Source organism: Ruditapes philippinarum, unplaced genomic scaffold (genome assembly GCF_026571515.1).
Source record: "Ruditapes philippinarum isolate M1 unplaced genomic scaffold, ASM2657151v2 ctg819_1_1_1_1, whole genome shotgun sequence".
Classification (NCBI taxonomy): Eukaryota; Metazoa; Mollusca; class Bivalvia; order Venerida; family Veneridae; genus Ruditapes; species Ruditapes philippinarum.
This window is the reverse complement of record NW_026851906.1, coordinates 206,745-224,434: the sequence shown is the minus strand read 5'-3', so window position 1 is coordinate 224,434 and position 17,690 is coordinate 206,745. Positions and strand designations below refer to the sequence as shown.

Sequence of the window (17,690 nt, the reverse complement as noted above, 5' to 3'; positions counted from 1 at the left end):
TTCAAGCACATAAAGTGTTTAAGATTGGATACCGGCTAAGCCGGTCCTGGTGGGGCGAGTCTTTAGGACTGTTGCACGTTCCCATTATCCCTAATGGACGTTGTCTGTAGTGTTCATCATGGCTTCTAAAGGCTTTCCCTCTTTTCCAGATTTTTATAGTATTTGTACAATTCTTATTATGACCATTTAAACCAACTTTCTTTATAAAAACTATCCATTGTGGAACACGGGTTTTTATATATATTTTTAGAATCAGTTACTGTACATAGATGATGGGAAAATAAACATATACCAAATGGACAGATTAAACAGCGGTCCAGAATCTAGGTCAAGCGGAAGTCCACTTACCATGGTGTTTATAGACAAAGATAGACAATATCAAAAACCGAGTATGACATTTATTAAAGGACCATTATGCCTCAGAAATGCAATCATTTTGTTTTCCTCAAAAACTTTTTATTTTAGGTGTCTTTTTACATTTTCTAAAATAAACAAACTCATTTGTCAATAGGATGAACCATCTTCTGCTTCTTTTGCTTTGTTGGCGAATAACCTATTTAAAATGTGTAAATGCTTTTATTTAAAAGATATGAAAAACACATATTACCCCGCTTGAATTATGTTGTTTGATTTATTCCCTCCGAAGACGATTGTTTATTGTCTGGGTGTCCGGGTGTTTGCACAATGAGTTCATATAACGAAGATTGTTTCTGTAGCGCCCTCCTAGAAGACAGAGTGGATCCGGAAGTTATTGATCGGCACTGTAGTAAGTTTACTTAAAATATCAGTCGGCAAATACCATACAAATGAACTAATCGAGACTTTTCGAACACTTGTGAAAACCACTGAAGCTTTGAATGGACTATTCCAAATTTAAAGCGGGACAATTTAAGTACAGAAATTCGGGATCTTAAAATAGCTTTCATTAAGCCTATTCTCTCTCGTCTCACAATTATTTTCTTGAATAAGTTTTTTTTCTGTTTCTATGCCATTGCAAGTTTAATTTTCTGTGCTCGAAATATGATGATCTACGGTTTGAAGCATGTCTCGTACATGTTTGTGTATGTGTCCAAATTTAAGATTTAACAGTGTAAAATAATAGCGGATCGTATGGTAATTACATCACAAAAAAGATTTTTCTACTTATATAAATAGTTTTTTTTTCAAAATTGTATTTTATGTTTCTTTTATGATATTATTTTTATTATATATATATATATGAAAAAAGTAAAAAAGTGCTTACTAATTCTATTTTCTTTAACGCAGGCGAAAGTGACTTTTCAGGGCTTCTATTTCCGAAAGGTGACGGAATTTACACTATCAAGCCGAACTTCATAGAACGAGGTCCAAGGTCGACCTTGTCACAGGCTAAGCCTGTGAAAATCCTGTCGACGAAGTTTCCGGTGAAAGCCGTTGCATCTGATGTACGAAAGATGAAAATCTTCTTCTATGAATACAGTACTAATGTAAGTTTTTTGAGCCGCGTCACGACAAAACCAACATAATGGGTTTGCGACCAGCATGGATCCAGACCAGCCTGCGCATCCGCGCAGTCTGATCAGGATCCATGCTGTTCGCTATCAGTTTCTCTACTTGTTATAGGGTTTGTAAGCGAACAGCATGGATCCTGATCAGACTACGCGGCTACGCAGGCTGGTCTTCGCTAACCCATTATGCTGGTTTTGTCGTGACGCGGCTCAATTGCTATTCTTTTTGAGCAGTATCATCAGAGTCGTTCTTAAAAAAAATCTTAAAGTTTCACTATTGATCAGAAAACATGCGCGCGGCGTTTTGCATTTATTTTTTTCTATAATCATAAAAAAAACTTCATACTAGTTTTGATGAAAATATTTGTAAAGCAGACCAAGAAATCATTTTGCAGGTGATAAAGTCATTGTCAACTTTGGAAAACAGTGAGCCAGAAGTGGTCTCCCTTGCTGTTGGAGAAGTAGGGAGTAAGTTATTTTGATTAAATTCTATTAATAAATTATGTACTCATATGCTTTATAAAATAAGCAAAATAAGCTTCTTAAAAAAGAACATTCCACGGTTATCACACTTTTAACAAAAATAAAATTCCTCAGAAAAAAATTTCACAAAAAATATGACTTTGTAAATGGTGGCACGATAATCGACAATTGATACATCACGTGAAAATTCTTCACTACAACCACCATATTATACATATTATATATATTTGTTACAATTTACATCAACAAGTGTGTTTTCACTTTCTGTATGTTCTTGCGTTCGTTATATTAATTGAAATAATTTGAAATAGTGAGAGTTACTTCCCTTGTTCTGTTTTTAGGTCTTGCGTTTGATGGAAATTACTTGTACTGGACAGATATCGAATATGGCCACATTATGGTTGTTAGGGAGGACGGAACCTTTCCACATATACTTCATCGGGATCTTGGTCAACCGAAAGCATTAGCCTTACATCCTCAGAGAAGGTAATACCGTACAACCTATGTAGATACACCCTCTGTAGAAAAATACCCTCTTTACAGCAGCAGAATCAAAGCTTTCCAAAGCTATATTTCATACTAAATGTAACGGTTATATCGCTGCACCCTCTCTTGAACAGCCAAAAATTTGGCGTTGCTTAACTGAGGTTGTACGGTGTAATATTAAATTCGGAACTACTCAGCTATTATCCGTAATCCGAAAACGAACGGAAAGGATCGAAATGTTGCTGTTGATAATATTAATTAAATCAGATAACAACAGAGCATGCTTTCAAACCACGCTCCATCTAAAAAACAAATTATTACCAACTTTTCGCAAATGATGATCTTGTCCAAGCTATATTTTTCTTAAATGATTCAACGTGCAAAAGTATGCACGCTGTACCTAAATTTCTAGTCTATGATAAAATAAGACCTGTCTGTGGACAGAACCTGCTCGATTGAAACGAACATAGAAAAGGGGACATAATTCTGCAAATATGCTTGACATACTTACCCGCCTTTGATAGGCAACACATATTTCAAATTTGAACGGTTTTTGAGAAAGAGGCTTAATATTGTAAAGCAAAAAAGGGAAATAATTAGATAAAATAGATTTCAGACTTATATGCACCCCTCACCCCCTAGAAACTCATTTCAATTTCAAGTACTGCAAGAAATGTTGACCTTACTAAGGAATTCATATTACAAAGGGGGCATGACTGAGCAAAAATAAACTGTAATATTACCCGCCCTTTATAAAATGCATTCAGATTTAATAAAAAAGTTATATTCCAATTTTGCAGTTATTAAGTATTTGAGAATTGACCACAGCAAAATAAATAACTAAAAAGGGGACACATCTTTACAAAAATGATATTTAAAGTTCTGAAATGGCATCATATGTTACAAATGTTTATGTAAATAACAGTTTGAAATGAATAACTTTAACAGTATCTGTAGAAAAAGGACATAAGGAAATAAGCATGTATTTATTATTACAGGGTCATGATCTGGAGCGAACTTGCTACAGGAACACTAATGTGGTCTTATCTAGATGGTTCCTCAAAAACTCAAATTAATATGATGACAACATATCAAATACGTGACATAGCCATTGACTTTTCTAGTGGCAGGTATGTTCACCAAACTAGCCATTGACTTCTCTAACGGTAGGTATGTTCACCAATCTAGCCATTGACTTCTTCAGCGACAGGTATGTTCACCAATCTAGCCATTGACTTCTCCAAGCACACAGATATGTTCACCAAACTTACCTCAATTGACTTCTCTAAAACGGTGGTATGTTCACCAATCTACCCATGACTTCTCTAACGGTAGGTATGTTCACCCAATCTAGCCAATGACTTCTCTAACGGTTCGGTATGTTCACCAATCTAGCCCATTGACTTCTCTAACGTAGGTATGTTCACCAATCTAGCCATGACTTCTCTAACGGTAGGTATGTTCACCAATCTAGCCATTGACTTCTCTAACGGTTCAAGTATGTTCACGAATCTAGCCATTGACTTCTCTAACGGTAGGTATGTTCACGAATCTAGCCAATGACTTCTCTAACGGTAGGTATTGTTCACCAAACCATTAACTTCATTGGTATGTTCTCTCTCTAACGGTAGGTATTTCCCGAATCTAGCCATTGACTTCTCTAACGGTAGGTATGTTCACCAAACTAGCCATTGACTTCTCTAACCGGGGTATGTTTCACCAATCTAGCCATTGACTTCTCTAACGGTAGGTATGTTCACGAATCCTAGCCAATGACTTCTCTAACGGTAGGTTGTTCACCGAATCTAGCTTTCAACGCGCTTATAACTTCTCTAACGGTAGGTATGTTCACCAATCTACCCATACTTCTCTACGCGGTCACACGTATGTTCACCAATTAGCCAATGACTTCTCTAAACGGTAGGTATGTTCACCAATACTCACTTCTTCTTACGCTTAATATATGCTTGGACTTGACTTCTCTAAACGGTAGTATGTTCGAATCTAACCATTGGTAGGTATGTTCCCAATCTAGCCAATGATTTCTCAACGGTTGTATGTTCACCAAACTAGCATTGACTTTCTCTAACGGTTGGGTATAGGTACAATGTTCAACCAGATCTAGCCATTGACTTCTCTAAACGGTAGGTATTGTTCACCCAAAACTAGCATTGATTCAACGGTAGATGTTCAAATCTAGCCATTGACTTCTCTAACGGTAACGGTAGGTTATGTTCACCAATCTAGCCATTTGACTTCTCTAACGGTAGGTATGTTCACCAATCTAGCATTGATGACTTCTCTAACGGTAGGTATGTTCACCAATCTAGCCATTGACTTCTCTAACGGCAGGTATGTTCACCAATCTAGCCATTGACTTCTCTAACGGTAGGTATGTTCACCAATCTAGCCATTGACTTCTCTAACGGTAGGTATGTTCACCAATCTAGCCATTGACTTCTCTAACGGTTGGTATGTTCACCAATCTAGCCATTGACTTCTCTAACGGTAGGTATGTTCACCAATCTAGCCATTGACTTCTCTAACGGTTGGTATGTTCACCAATCTAACCATTGACTTGGCCAGCGGCAGGTATGTTCACCAATCTAGCCATTGACTTCTCTAACGGTTGGTATGTTCACCAATCTAACCATTGACTTCTCCAGCGATAGGTATGTTCGTCCATCTCGCCATCGACTTCTCTAGTGGCAAATATGTTTATCCATCTAATCATTGACTTCTCTAGCTTTGTGATGTGGTTGGGTAGTTCAAGTATTACAACTTGAATACTGTATAATCACCTTTAGCATATGGTGCTGACTTTTTATAATTGTCTTTTGACGTCTTGTGATGTAGCGGCTTCATAACGTCTGATCCCCTTGAATTCCATTTTATTGAGTTACACACACTGTTGTCTTGTTTAGGGCACACGCAGTCTATTACTAGGGCACCAAACGCCGTTTTTCATGGAATGTAGCGAAGGTTCCATGATAACCGCCGTAAATTCAAAATTTTCTATTTTCATGCGTAAATGTTGAATTCTGCTTTAGCCGGTGGTGCAAGGGGGCGTTGACGGTAGCTTGCACTTTCAATTACCGTCCATGAACAGGCTCAATCAAACCGAGCCTTCAACATTTTCAAATTACTCACGCAATAGAAATACGGGAATAACTACCGTAACATCTGTTATTAATTGCATATAACATGTAAATTATTTCTTGAAAAGTGGGTATTTTTACTTTTCTTAAAATCTTTGTGCATTTTTTTCAAGGTTGAATTTCTTGAAATATTTCTGCTCTTCTTGAGGCATGCAGCTTTAAATATTATAAACTTTTCACTTTATCTAGTGAGGTCAGAATGTATTTATGTGACGATTCGGCTGTCTACGAGACGGACAAAGGAGGGTCCTTCTTCATCATCCACTACCGTAAAACATTTAGACATAGATTTACAGGAATGACAATCCTTCACGTAAGTCAGTTTTTATCAAGCATTTTCATCACTCGCCCAACTTCATCCCCACCTATTCCGTATATCCCATTTGTCAAACCGTGTTGTAAATCTCTTCGTATCCAAATTTGTGCTTCAATAATTGGAACAAACCACCAAATTTTAAAGCGGATTGGTTTACAGTGGACCCATTCACTTTAAGCATAGTACTTTATGATATTTTAAGGATAAAATAGAAAAAAGACCAAAAAGAAAATCTATTTTTACTCTTAATTTCACATTTCATTACAAAAACTCAGGACATTACATATCAATACATAAAAACCTTTTATAACCTTCTCTGCTTAATTAGAGTGACATCATCACTTCTGACACCTCATTGTGGAACAAAATCATTATCCAAAAACGTGATGGCGGATGATTACATGATATCCCCATTAGATTAGAGTTTTAATTAAATTAATTTTATTTTTATTCCAGGATTATCTAGTTCTTACCGACACAAAATTAAAATCAAGCGGACTCCACGTCTTTGACAGAAAGGTCTTTGATAAAGATGGCCGTATCAGAAATGTCGGTGAAAGTTTGTTCCCATTCTACAAATACGGAAACTGGTACGGGGCCAGGTACCATCACATTAGCAATCAGCCAAAAAACAAACTAGGTTAGTAGAAATCTTATCATTTATTGATTATATATATGGTGATATTTTTCTTTTAGTCAATAAGGGCTTAAGTTTGTGGTTTTGTTGATGTTCTTCTTCTTCTTGTTGTTTTTAAATTTTTGACCATTTTTTGAAAGCATTCCAGAACTTTATATAAAACGCGATACTTTTTTACAGTTTTTTTAATGTTTGTTGATTTGTTGTTGTTGTTGTTTCTTTTAACCTTCGAAATCAGTAATTCGGCTGTATAAGGAATTGTTACAGAAAAAATCGAGGATTGAGTTAAGCTAGCCTCATAATCTGGCGAGGTGATAATTTGACCGTAAGTGATTAGCCTTTGCGACCAGTATAGAACAAGGTCAGTCTGAACATCCGTACTCTTCGTAGCTCAATTTTTGTAAAAAATCTTTATTCAAATCCCCTAAAAAAATTTAATGGATTGTTCCAAATTCAGAGCTGGACGATTCCATTACACACATTCAGCAATTTAAGGGCTAATATTCTTTCTGCAACTAAAAGTAATAGACGGTTCATTATGTATGTATTGTGCACGTGTTTTTCAGACATATGTCGTGTGAAGCGAGCCAAGTGTGAACATCTGTGTTTACCAGGATCTAGAAGTTACACGTGCGTGTGTAGCACAGGTTACAAAAAGAATGACTCTGATTGTATCATAGGTAACTTGACATATTCTATCTGATTTCTTATGATCACGTGATCAAGTCTTGAAAGTCCACCAAGACTGTCATGCTTAAAGTCTGCGTCAATGGTGAGAATACGTTACTTCGCAATTTCAACTTCATGAATTCACGATTTCAACTTCACGAATTCACGATTTCAACTTCATAAAAATGAAATCGTGAAGTTGAAATCGTGAATTCACGAAGTTGAATTCATGAAATTGAAATCGTGAATTCATTAAGTTGAAATCGTGAATTCACGAAGTCGAATTCGTGAAGTTGAAATGCTGAATTCATGAAGTTGAAATCGTGAATTCATGTGAAGTTGAAATCGTGAATTCATGAAGTTGAAATCGTGAATTCACGAAGTCGAATTCGTGCAGTTGAAATCCTGAATTCATGAAGTTGAAATCGGGAATTCATGAAGCTGAAATCGTGAATTCGTGAATTCCGTATGTTGAAAACGGGAATTCAGGAAGTTAAAAATGTGAATTCATGAAAATGAAATCGAGAATTCATGAAGTTGAAATGGCACTACCATTCGTACAAAACCAAACAAGTGCTTTCTTTTCATTAAATATAATTTCATAGGTTTGCATAAGCTGTGTATTTATAGATAATGTGAATCGCGTGGTTGACCAATGAAAATTGTCGTTAGAAATATTGGATGTGCAGCACGTATTATGAATAAATAAATAAATAATAACAAATTTCAGACGAGCCTTACACAACTTTTATCTTTGTCTCGGACATGAGGTACTCGAAGTTATTGCAGATCCCGGATGTCACCAGGCAGTTTGTAGCCGTACCGACACAAGGACTGCATCAACCGTACTCGTTAGCCTATGACCCCGTCTACAAAATGGTAACAATTGACTTTTTAAAAGTCACAGAGCCGCTTCAGAAATTAAAAATTCTTTGTAGTTTAAAGAAATTTTATTAAAAGATTTATACTTGCATTAGCATTTTTACGAAAGAACAATAATGTTTGATAAAGTTGTTGGTTCATTATTTCCTATTACTTTTTTTATAAATTGGTTCTGATGCAGCTGTTAAAACTCGATATACATAAGTTACAAGAATGAATGGCAATTAACTTGGTACAAATCCAAAATGCATATTACCCAGTCATCTTTGCAAGGGTTATATAGCAAATAATGTTTGTCTAAGGTCATGTCGAAAATATTATAGCAATATGTATTGCACAGTTCTTTTATTTGATGAAACAGTTCCTTTATTTAAGGAAAATGAAAAAATAAATAAAATACAGCAGCCGTGTATACAGGTGATAATCGAAGTTTGAAAATGGACGTTAAAATGCGCAGTTTAATAAACTGAATAACGCTTTAATTTCAGTTATACTGGTCTGATCTTGAAACGGGTACCATTTCCAGGTCGTTCATGAATGGAACCAACCAAGAAGTCATCAAATATGATCCACACGCATGTACGTAGCGTTTTCTGTCCAGTTAAATGATAAAATAGCAGCAGGACCGTTTGTAATACCTTTGTAATACCATTAATAAGGCTATGTTTTTAATGTAGGTGTTTTTATTTGTAAAAATGGATAACATTGCTTACTTTATACAGAATCTTCAGATACCAATGGTTGTTCGGTCATGAAACACAATATTATTAAGACTTTGCTTCTAAAAGACATTTTGTCTTCTCATACTATTGGTCATTTTGTAATTCAATTTGAAAGTTGAATTTATATGTACATATAAATATCGATTGAATATTTGAGGGTGAGCTACATGAATTGACTTAATTTTGTTGTTTTCATTGCCTTCTCCAGTTGTTGTTTTTCCTGCATGCGCACAAGGTTTGTATCGTCTATCTGAGGATTATTCTGACGAAGAACAATTCCTGATCGTCACCGGTCGATATATCTTGGAGCTGGATACGTTGACCCTCATTTGTCTGTACTGCAATCCAGTACAAAATATTTTCATTCTTTCTGTCTGTAAAACAATAACGGTGTAGATGTGTTGGTGGTGGTCGTGGTAGTGGTGGTAGATTTCACTCCGGATCACGACAGTAAGCCACATGTAATTCATCAGAGCACAGTTCAATAACTTTCACAAACAACCTCATCATTTTCAGATTTTATAGGACTATTCATTGAGCCAGGATCTCGTCTGTTATTGTACATGGTCAGAAACAAGCCCGAGTTTGACCTTTACAGACAGCCAATCGGAAGCCTTGTTGCAATGAATATTGACACTATGAAATCTGCAGTTCTTTTGAAAAGAGCACTTGGTGCCCCGCATAGTGTCACAGTCAACGTGAAGCACGGGTAAGAAAAATATTAAATGTTGTAAAGATGGAGGATTTGATCACCATATTTAATAGGATTTTTTATTTGCTGAATTTCTTCTTTATCTTGAGAAAGATTAGATATGTTATGGCCAAATAAGATCTTCAAGGCTACAGAATGTTGACATCCTTGGGCTTTTTTCTTAAATGTTGTAAGGGCCCTTAACAAAACAAAACAGCAGTGATTTAAGAACCATAGAAAACTCGAAATGAGGCATTCAGTATAAAAGCATTCTGTTCTTAAAATTAATAATCAGAGAAATACAATCTAGTTTCAAACGCTGCTCAGCAATCATCCTATTGATATAACTTTAGACCAGCTAAATTTCTTATATGGACATTCCCCGGGGCCCCATTTTTGGCCCTGTTCATTATGAATTTTAGGGATATCAAAATTTTATATTGGTCATCCAACATAATACAACCTGATAAGACAGCACATATATGCATGTTGGCTAGCTCTATATTGGTGGCTAATCACTTCGAGTACAAGCAGATTTGAAAAGCTAGCATTTTTGTCATAATATATTTTAGGTATATTTACATGACCGAGCAAAGAAATATTTGGCGCATCAACTTTGGGAACTTTACAGACTTTATTTGTTTAGCATCACAGGTCCTGTCTACAATAGTAACAACAGCAGACGACTGTAAGTATACAAGATTGTTTGGTTATATGAATAATTATTGGTGTTTATATGGGCTACTTCTTGCTGAAATTAGTTTGCTTGGATAACATTTTGATGTAATGTGTTTATATGGATATTTTACTATCACTTGTTTATATGGCATATATTTATATGGTTATTTTAATTATCACGTGTTTTGATGGATATTTTTACTATCACGTGTTTATATCACGTGTTTATATGAAAAGGTTTGCTATTGCGTCTTTATATGGAAAACTGTCTGTTGTTATGTATTTATATGGAAATAACTCCTTCATTATTTAAGATGTGTATTTTGTGAACGAGATTCCAGTAGAGACCTACTATGAGCCTAAGAAGACACAGATTGTGAGGTTTGGTATTGATGGGGAAAATATGACAGCCCTGTTTGACCTGAAGGGTGGCACGGTATATGACCTAGCAGTGGATAAATACTTCATTTACTGGATCAACGGATCGACCAGGAGTGTTCAGAGGTGTTTCTTTGTTCTAAGCCTATAGCCAGTTTTTTATGTTGTGTTTATTTTGTATTTATAAATTCGTAATAAATAACGCGTTTACAGTAGTTATACGTCTCAGAAAGGTTCGCGTTTGTTTAAAACAATAACAGAATGGGCACATGTTGACTTTCTTTACCACTTAAGATGAACTATCATCGGTTGACATGTACGTTTCCAGTGTTTCTTTTATTCCTACTGATTTTTTTTTCTTTTAAAAACACGCAACATAAAATGGTTAAAAGAATTTATTAAACCTTTCTTGTTTCATAAAACATGCTTAGAAACAAGTTTTATGTGCAAAAGGAATTGTGGGCAATTTTCATCAGTAAAGCTGGAATGTCAACGAATGCGTAGGCCTTGTAACAAACGCTGTATTTAACTTGAGCACAAAATGCATTTTTTTTCAAACTATGTCCGCAGAAAGCATTTAAATATGATAATTAATGATAAGAAATTCTTTTTCTTTTATTTATGTAAGGGTAAATTTAGATAACTATGACGTGATAGAAGATGTTGGACCTTCAAAGAGCTTATTCAAGCCGACAAGCCTGTATGTTAGTCCCACAGAATATAATTATGGTAAGATATGTTACTTTTATTTATTGTTAGAAATAATCCTGCATTGGTGGCCTTATAGTGAATCACCCGGCTTATGTGTGTGATATTATGGAATGATCCATACCAGATAGCACATTTTTCACTCTGTGTGGGTAAAGGGTCGTGGCCCGTGGGAGGGGAGAAAAAGCGCTCAAACGAGATTTAAGTGTTTTTATACCATTTAAGTATAATTTAGGCATTTATTTCATTTTACTTTAATTTGATTATATTTCATTGCTTTAGAGAATAATAAAAACAATATTACATTTTTCTATTAGAAATACTAAGAATGGTGTTACAAACAGAAAGCAACACCATGGGTCAAAACCACTTTACCTGCTGAAGCTAAGAGATAATATATATAGACACCAGTAATTCGAACCCATTCACCCGTCACTTACAATCACGCAGGGATAAACGGTGGCTGCAGTTCTAATGCCTTAACCCTTAAAGGCAACCCCATCAGCCACGTTTCAAAATAAGAAAGAAAATCACAGAGTGGAAAAATGTGGAAGTATGTACCACAAGCGTAAATGATGAGAACATCTTCGAATATTTCCGAGAAATATGTCAGTATGTCAGTTCAGACACGGGATACAAATGACTCAGTACAGTCTACTCATTATGATTAATAAACGTATTTCAAAATTCAGGCAAAGAATTTGCGATTAAGTTCCGAGAGTTGTAAGCGAAAAACAAGTAAATCATGTCAAGTTAGATCAAATCACGTCCTGCAACGTGTTTCACGTCCCGTGACAATATCTTTTAATTGGTCAGACAGTTTTAAGCACTCCTCCTATCGCGGAATAGATGAGATTTTTACTTTACAGCCATCGGTCATGGTCTCTCCCCAATCCAACCCCCACCCCTGCAGTGCAAAGACTGGTGGAAAGTATCCCCTTCACTGCACCTGGTGTGGGGAATGAGAATACAATTGTCTGGTGAATTACAACCTAACCTTGTTTGCAGATTCTGTATGTACGAATTTTGAGTGTAAAGGAGTATGTCTACCTGCCTTGACAGAAGCTGTATGTGAGGAAAATTCAGTCTCTGAAATTGTCGAAGTTCATAACGATTCAGGTATTTACGCATTTTTTGTTGTTTTATTTCCATTTATTGAAGTTAGATTGTGTTGTTGTTGTTGTTGTTTTTTCCCTTCTTTTATTGGTAAGGTTGTTGGGACGAATCTACTATTTTACAGCCATTGAAAAAAAAAGCTTCCTTTTCTCATAGTTGTTTATGTAATACTGATTTAAAAAACAACAACAAAAAACGTGTATCCGTTATTCCAACGTCGATTATAAGTTTTGTCTGTAAAATTCAATTAATTAATTAACTTTAGTGGTTCAGTATCTACATTCATTTGCTATTTTTTCCATAACGTTTTCAGCGCTATGTGTAATACCGGATATCAAATACGGCGATATTCTTCATAACCAAGCTGGTCGGGTGGTACCACGTGGGTACACGGCAACTGTTCAATGTTTTCCTGCCCATGCGGTAACAGGGTCTGCGACAATTACATGTTTAGGCGGTGTATGGAGTGACACCCCGACATGTAATTTAGGTAATATAATATGATTGGTTAATTTTGTTCATCAGGATAAATTGAAATTAATCAGTGAAATAAAATGTTATATTTCACTGTATGGTATCAGTAAGAGATCATTTTGGATCACATGACTGCCAAAACACATGTATGCGTTAGTTAAAGGGTTTGTTTTAGCGGATACTCCTCTCTTACATATATCACCGGAAGTGCAAGGCGAATTTTGTTGTTGTTGTTTTGTTTTTTTGCTCTGATGCTACAATTAAAATTTTGTTTCTTAATCTAACCATTCATTACACAAACAAATTTTTGTTAGCGTCTTGGCTCTGAATTCTGTCTGGGAAGGGCCTTCATTTATGATGGTAAAACTTGTGGCCCAGCCCATTTGCTTCAAAGTGTTAACATACATTGTACATGTTTCATTTTCTTGATTGTCTGCTCTATTTCAGATTTGATATAATCTTTGTAACATTAATAACATAAATAAATAAGTACTACTTACATACATATTCGCAGCAACAAAGAAAGTATTATGTACTTCTAAATGAACTATTGAGAAATATTCATGAAATAACATGCGTATTTTCATTGTACGTATTTTCACTGTTAAAATTTATTTTCCACTGCAGTGAACATATTTTTCTGAATTTTCACTGGTGTCTAGCCCGTCTACTTTCTTCTAAAGTCAGTCAATACACAAAATTTTAGGGGAAGTCATTATTACAGGATTTATTTTCATCTTCCTACCACCACTCACTCATAAGATATTTATTTTCATACCACTCAATGAAAATAAATCCTGTATTTATAGAAAAAATCCTTTATGTATTTAATATTGTTAAGACTTTGTTGTTTGTTATCTTTTCAAAGTATTGTTTTTCTGTTTAGTCTTGTTCTTAATAAAACCGACACTTGTTGTATTAAGGCATAACACAATATTATTGTTATATACTTATAAACTAAGAGCTCATAACTTTACTCTCTTAAAACTAAAAATGTTTTAAAAATGTTTAAAAAAATTTGCTCAGCAGTGCCGAGACAGCGACGATCACAGTCGATGCCGTGACCAGGATTCGAACCTGGGTTGTCGCGGCCACAACGCGAAGTACTAACCACTATACGATCACGGCTAAGCGCGCTGAGCTTGTCTAACGGTGTTTAAAATATCTATTTATAATAAATACTACAGTATAGTGTGATCTATAAATAACAATCTATTTATAGAATAATTTTTCTTTCGGTTTAAAAATATTATCTGGATTGCTTGAATTATTACTTATATATCATTTGTAACATGTTAGTAATGAAAGAAATGATTGTGAACGTTTTTTTGCGACTAGTAGATATGTACAGTACTAGATCTATATTTAAAGAAAAATAATTCATCGTTCGACGTTAGATTCTAGATTCTTAAACTATTTTGAAAGAATCTCATTTTGTCTTACGAAGAGAAAAATTACGAAAATGAATCGTACATGTATATCTACTTAGTTAATTATTCTCACCGGTTTAATCTGGATTCCATTCTACATGTTTATTTGAATTTTATCAAATATAAATAAAACCAAGTTAAATTTACTTAGATGTGAAGGTCGCGGGACAATTCTGCTTTAACTACGTCATTTCTGATTTAGAATTAATGAGAGTTAAGTCCCTTTTCTTAAGATATTCAGTCGCACTTCTCCAATCATTGAACATAGCAAATCATTTATCTAGACTCAAGATTTATGTTGGTTGCATCTCACCGAATGAATTATTATTATTATTAGATTTTTCCCTAAAAGATTAAACCCAGGAAGGTTTGTACACACTGTTTCTACGAATGCAAATGGAAATATGTTGTTGTTGTTTGTTTTATTTTTTGCTGCGAAAAGATCTTCTAAATGTTCAATAGATCTAGCTCTATTTAGACTCTATTTTATATTCAAATATTAACCTGGCAAAATCAAATGTTAAAAAGCTTTATTGCCGACCTCTTATTTAAGCGTGCTTACTTTATATAAGCCTTTCTACATTTTACCATGGAAGCATATATATATAACACGTGTTCTTTGACTGTTTGTATTGCCGGCCTACTTAATGGTTAATGAAAACAAAATTGAAAAGTAATAAATAGCTCTGATATCTACACTTTTTGTAGAATATTCAATTTGTGGAACACCGAAGAAAGGTTATAAAGTATACAGAGAATCTGGAAGTTTCTTTGTATATCCTGGCGCTACATTATTAGCCGTGATATGTATTGGTGGAGGTGGCGGTGGTTATGACGTCAAAAATGACGTCATTGTACGTTCAGGAAAAGCTGGTGACGGCGGAGACAGCAGTTTCGGTTCCCATTTAAACGCATTTGGTGGCACAGGCGGATCAGTCAACGAAGGTCTGTCAAAAATGAAATATTTATTGTTCTTATTAATCTATATAACTCTAGTCCAATCTCCTTTTTTGACCAGTAAGATCTATGTATGTCGCCTCCATTATTTTAAAGATATAAGATCATTTAAAACATTTAATGTGATAGATCTTATTTCTACATGATAAGTCGTCTAATTGCGTGATTGTAAGAAATCGCAAGGAGTACAAAATTTCTCAGAGCTCGGTTTAAAATAATAATTATAGAATATATCACATATTAAATTTTATTAAAGATTCAAGATTCCAGCGAGCGGAGTTCTTATCAGTCCCATAATTTATTTGAACAATGTCCACTTTTATTAATAAACTTTTGATCCATATTCGTTTGTACCAGGTGGAAAAGGCGGTAAAGGGCACATGGACGGAGGACCTGGCTCAGCAGGATCCAATTGCACCACCGGTGGCACTGCTGGTGTAGGTCAAATTACCCCTGATACCGGGGAACCCGACTATTCTGCCGAATTGTTCTGTGGAACTGGGGGTTTCTCGCATGAATGCACGAGTATCCAAGAAACGTTAGACGAATACGCGGGTCCTGGAGGAAGAGACGGAAATGGGAGTTACGGTAAATAGCTTAATATATAATTATTATGTTTTTTACTTTGGAAGAAATATATAACTTTTTTAATTGTTTATACTTGAAGTAGAATCTACTTAAATGTGTATAAAGCTATACTGTATATTTACTGTCCGTGGACTGTAAAATTATTGTTTACATCGTGATTAAAATGATAAAAAAAAATCCTTAGAATGAATGAAGCTTTCAGTATATTATATTGGCATTAACAATAGCGGTTAAATATTTTATTCTGTATACATACAGTATTCATGTATATCAAATAACAAGGCTACCATACGTTACAAAACGTTTAAGAAATGACAAGAAGGTTATAAAAGCAACAAAATCTAAAAATATATAATATTTGAATTTTCATTATAGCTTTAAAAGAGTAGTTTCGTTAATATTTATGTACACAAAATTACAAAGAACTGTGTTGAAAAAAAAGATATTACAGGACAGTTTTTGCGCTATAAACAAACGTCTTTAAAAAAGAAAAACATCAAAAATAATGTGGGAAAGAAAAAAAAATAATCGTCCCTGGGTGGGCTTGAACCACCAACCTTTCGGTTAACAGCCGAACGCGCTAACCGATTGCGCCACAGAGACGAGATGTTTTCTGGGGCGATCTACTTATATTATAAATCTATATTCGTATAATATTGATTATTGCATATCAGATTTGTATTATTTCTGCATATTATGTACAATATAGTAAACATGTTAATACAAGTACTTTTTTTATCAAAAAGGTAATTTAACAAGATAACTGTCCATATCGTTCGAATTTTACGAGGTTCTATTTTTAACCTCGAAACTAGATTAAATTTAATGTAGATCTACATGTTATTTCACATTCGAATTTTTAATAGGCCTTATTTCTGGCAAACTGGAAAGATAGATGTCTAATATCAATTAGGGCCTAATATCGATCATATTATTCTCACAATTATAATATAATAATTTTCTTGGTCATTTAGATTTTATCTGAGTTATTTTGTCTTTTGTTTTCTTGACATTCAAGTTTTGCACAGCAGGTTGCCTATGCATATTTTAAATTGTGATAAATATTTTATAATATATTTTCGTCGGAGTGAATTTTATTTACATTGTGCTCTGTATGGTATTCACATTCTAAACATTATATTTTAATGCGTTTATACATAAATTACTTGATAGTTTTTGCATTTATCTCCCTTGCTTTCTTGTCTTCACAACTGTAATTGTAAGGGAAGTAACCGTGTTCATAAATTGATACTGAACAATTTGTCGTCTGCACTCCTCAGGCTCAGGCACTGATGTACGTCCATTAAACATCTTTCCTGAGCTCTGTCTCTAATCTCTATTTGTAGTGATAGATATCTGGCCAGTCAAAATATTCCTATAGCCGAAATCTGAGTTTGCTTTGTAGCCAGGTTGTTGTTGTTTTTTTTTTTGTTGTTGTTTTTTTTTCCGAAAATCATATTTTCTTTATGTTCTCTGTTTTACCATAAAGATACATTGCACATTGTATTATAAATCTCTTTGATTTCACAGCTGGAAATTTTGGAGGAGGTGCAGGACGCCAGGAAGGCGGAAGTGGCGGCGGTGGTGGATGGAGCAGTCTAACTTTCTCACTTCCGGAAAAAGAGCTGGTTCCAGTAACAGTAGGAGAAGCTGGTTTCCCGTCATACGGTACTCCAGCACCTGGACTGGTTGTTGTCTCTTGGGGCGACTTCCGCATAGACAGATTCGCAAAAAGCTATGACATCATCAACGAATGTGTTCTAGGCGATGTTGATTATGAACTGTAACAAGTGTGAAATATATAATTGAAGAATCTTGTTTTTTATCTTC

General features: G+C 34.8%; 1 protein-coding gene and 2 non-coding genes across 3 annotated transcripts; 1 reads left to right on the top strand and 2 right to left on the bottom strand.

Moving 5' to 3' along the window:
• The first annotated feature begins 629 nt into the window (after positions 1-629).
• On the top strand, positions 630-17,675 carry LOC132742409 (low-density lipoprotein receptor-related protein 6-like). Its single transcript, XM_060730832.1, has 19 exons — positions 630-766; positions 1,267-1,466; positions 1,883-1,955; positions 2,312-2,456; positions 3,455-3,586; positions 5,804-5,927; positions 6,387-6,570; positions 7,134-7,247; positions 7,967-8,115; positions 8,607-8,697; positions 9,357-9,549; positions 10,104-10,219; positions 10,524-10,713; positions 11,216-11,316; positions 12,304-12,414; positions 12,725-12,901; positions 15,024-15,260; positions 15,630-15,860; positions 17,391-17,675. Exons 1-19 carry the CDS (start codon positions 685-687, stop codon positions 17,645-17,647), a joined length of 2,907 nt encoding a protein of 968 aa, XP_060586815.1. The 5' UTR covers positions 630-684; the 3' UTR covers positions 17,648-17,675.
• Trnah-gug (transfer RNA histidin (anticodon GUG)) lies at positions 13,942-14,013 on the bottom strand. The gene has a single exon. It is a non-coding gene; the product is annotated as a tRNA-His (tRNA).
• Trnan-guu (transfer RNA asparagine (anticodon GUU)) lies at positions 16,390-16,463 on the bottom strand. Its single transcript has one exon. It is a non-coding gene; the product is annotated as a tRNA-Asn (tRNA).
• Positions 17,676-17,690: the final 15 nt, after the last annotated feature.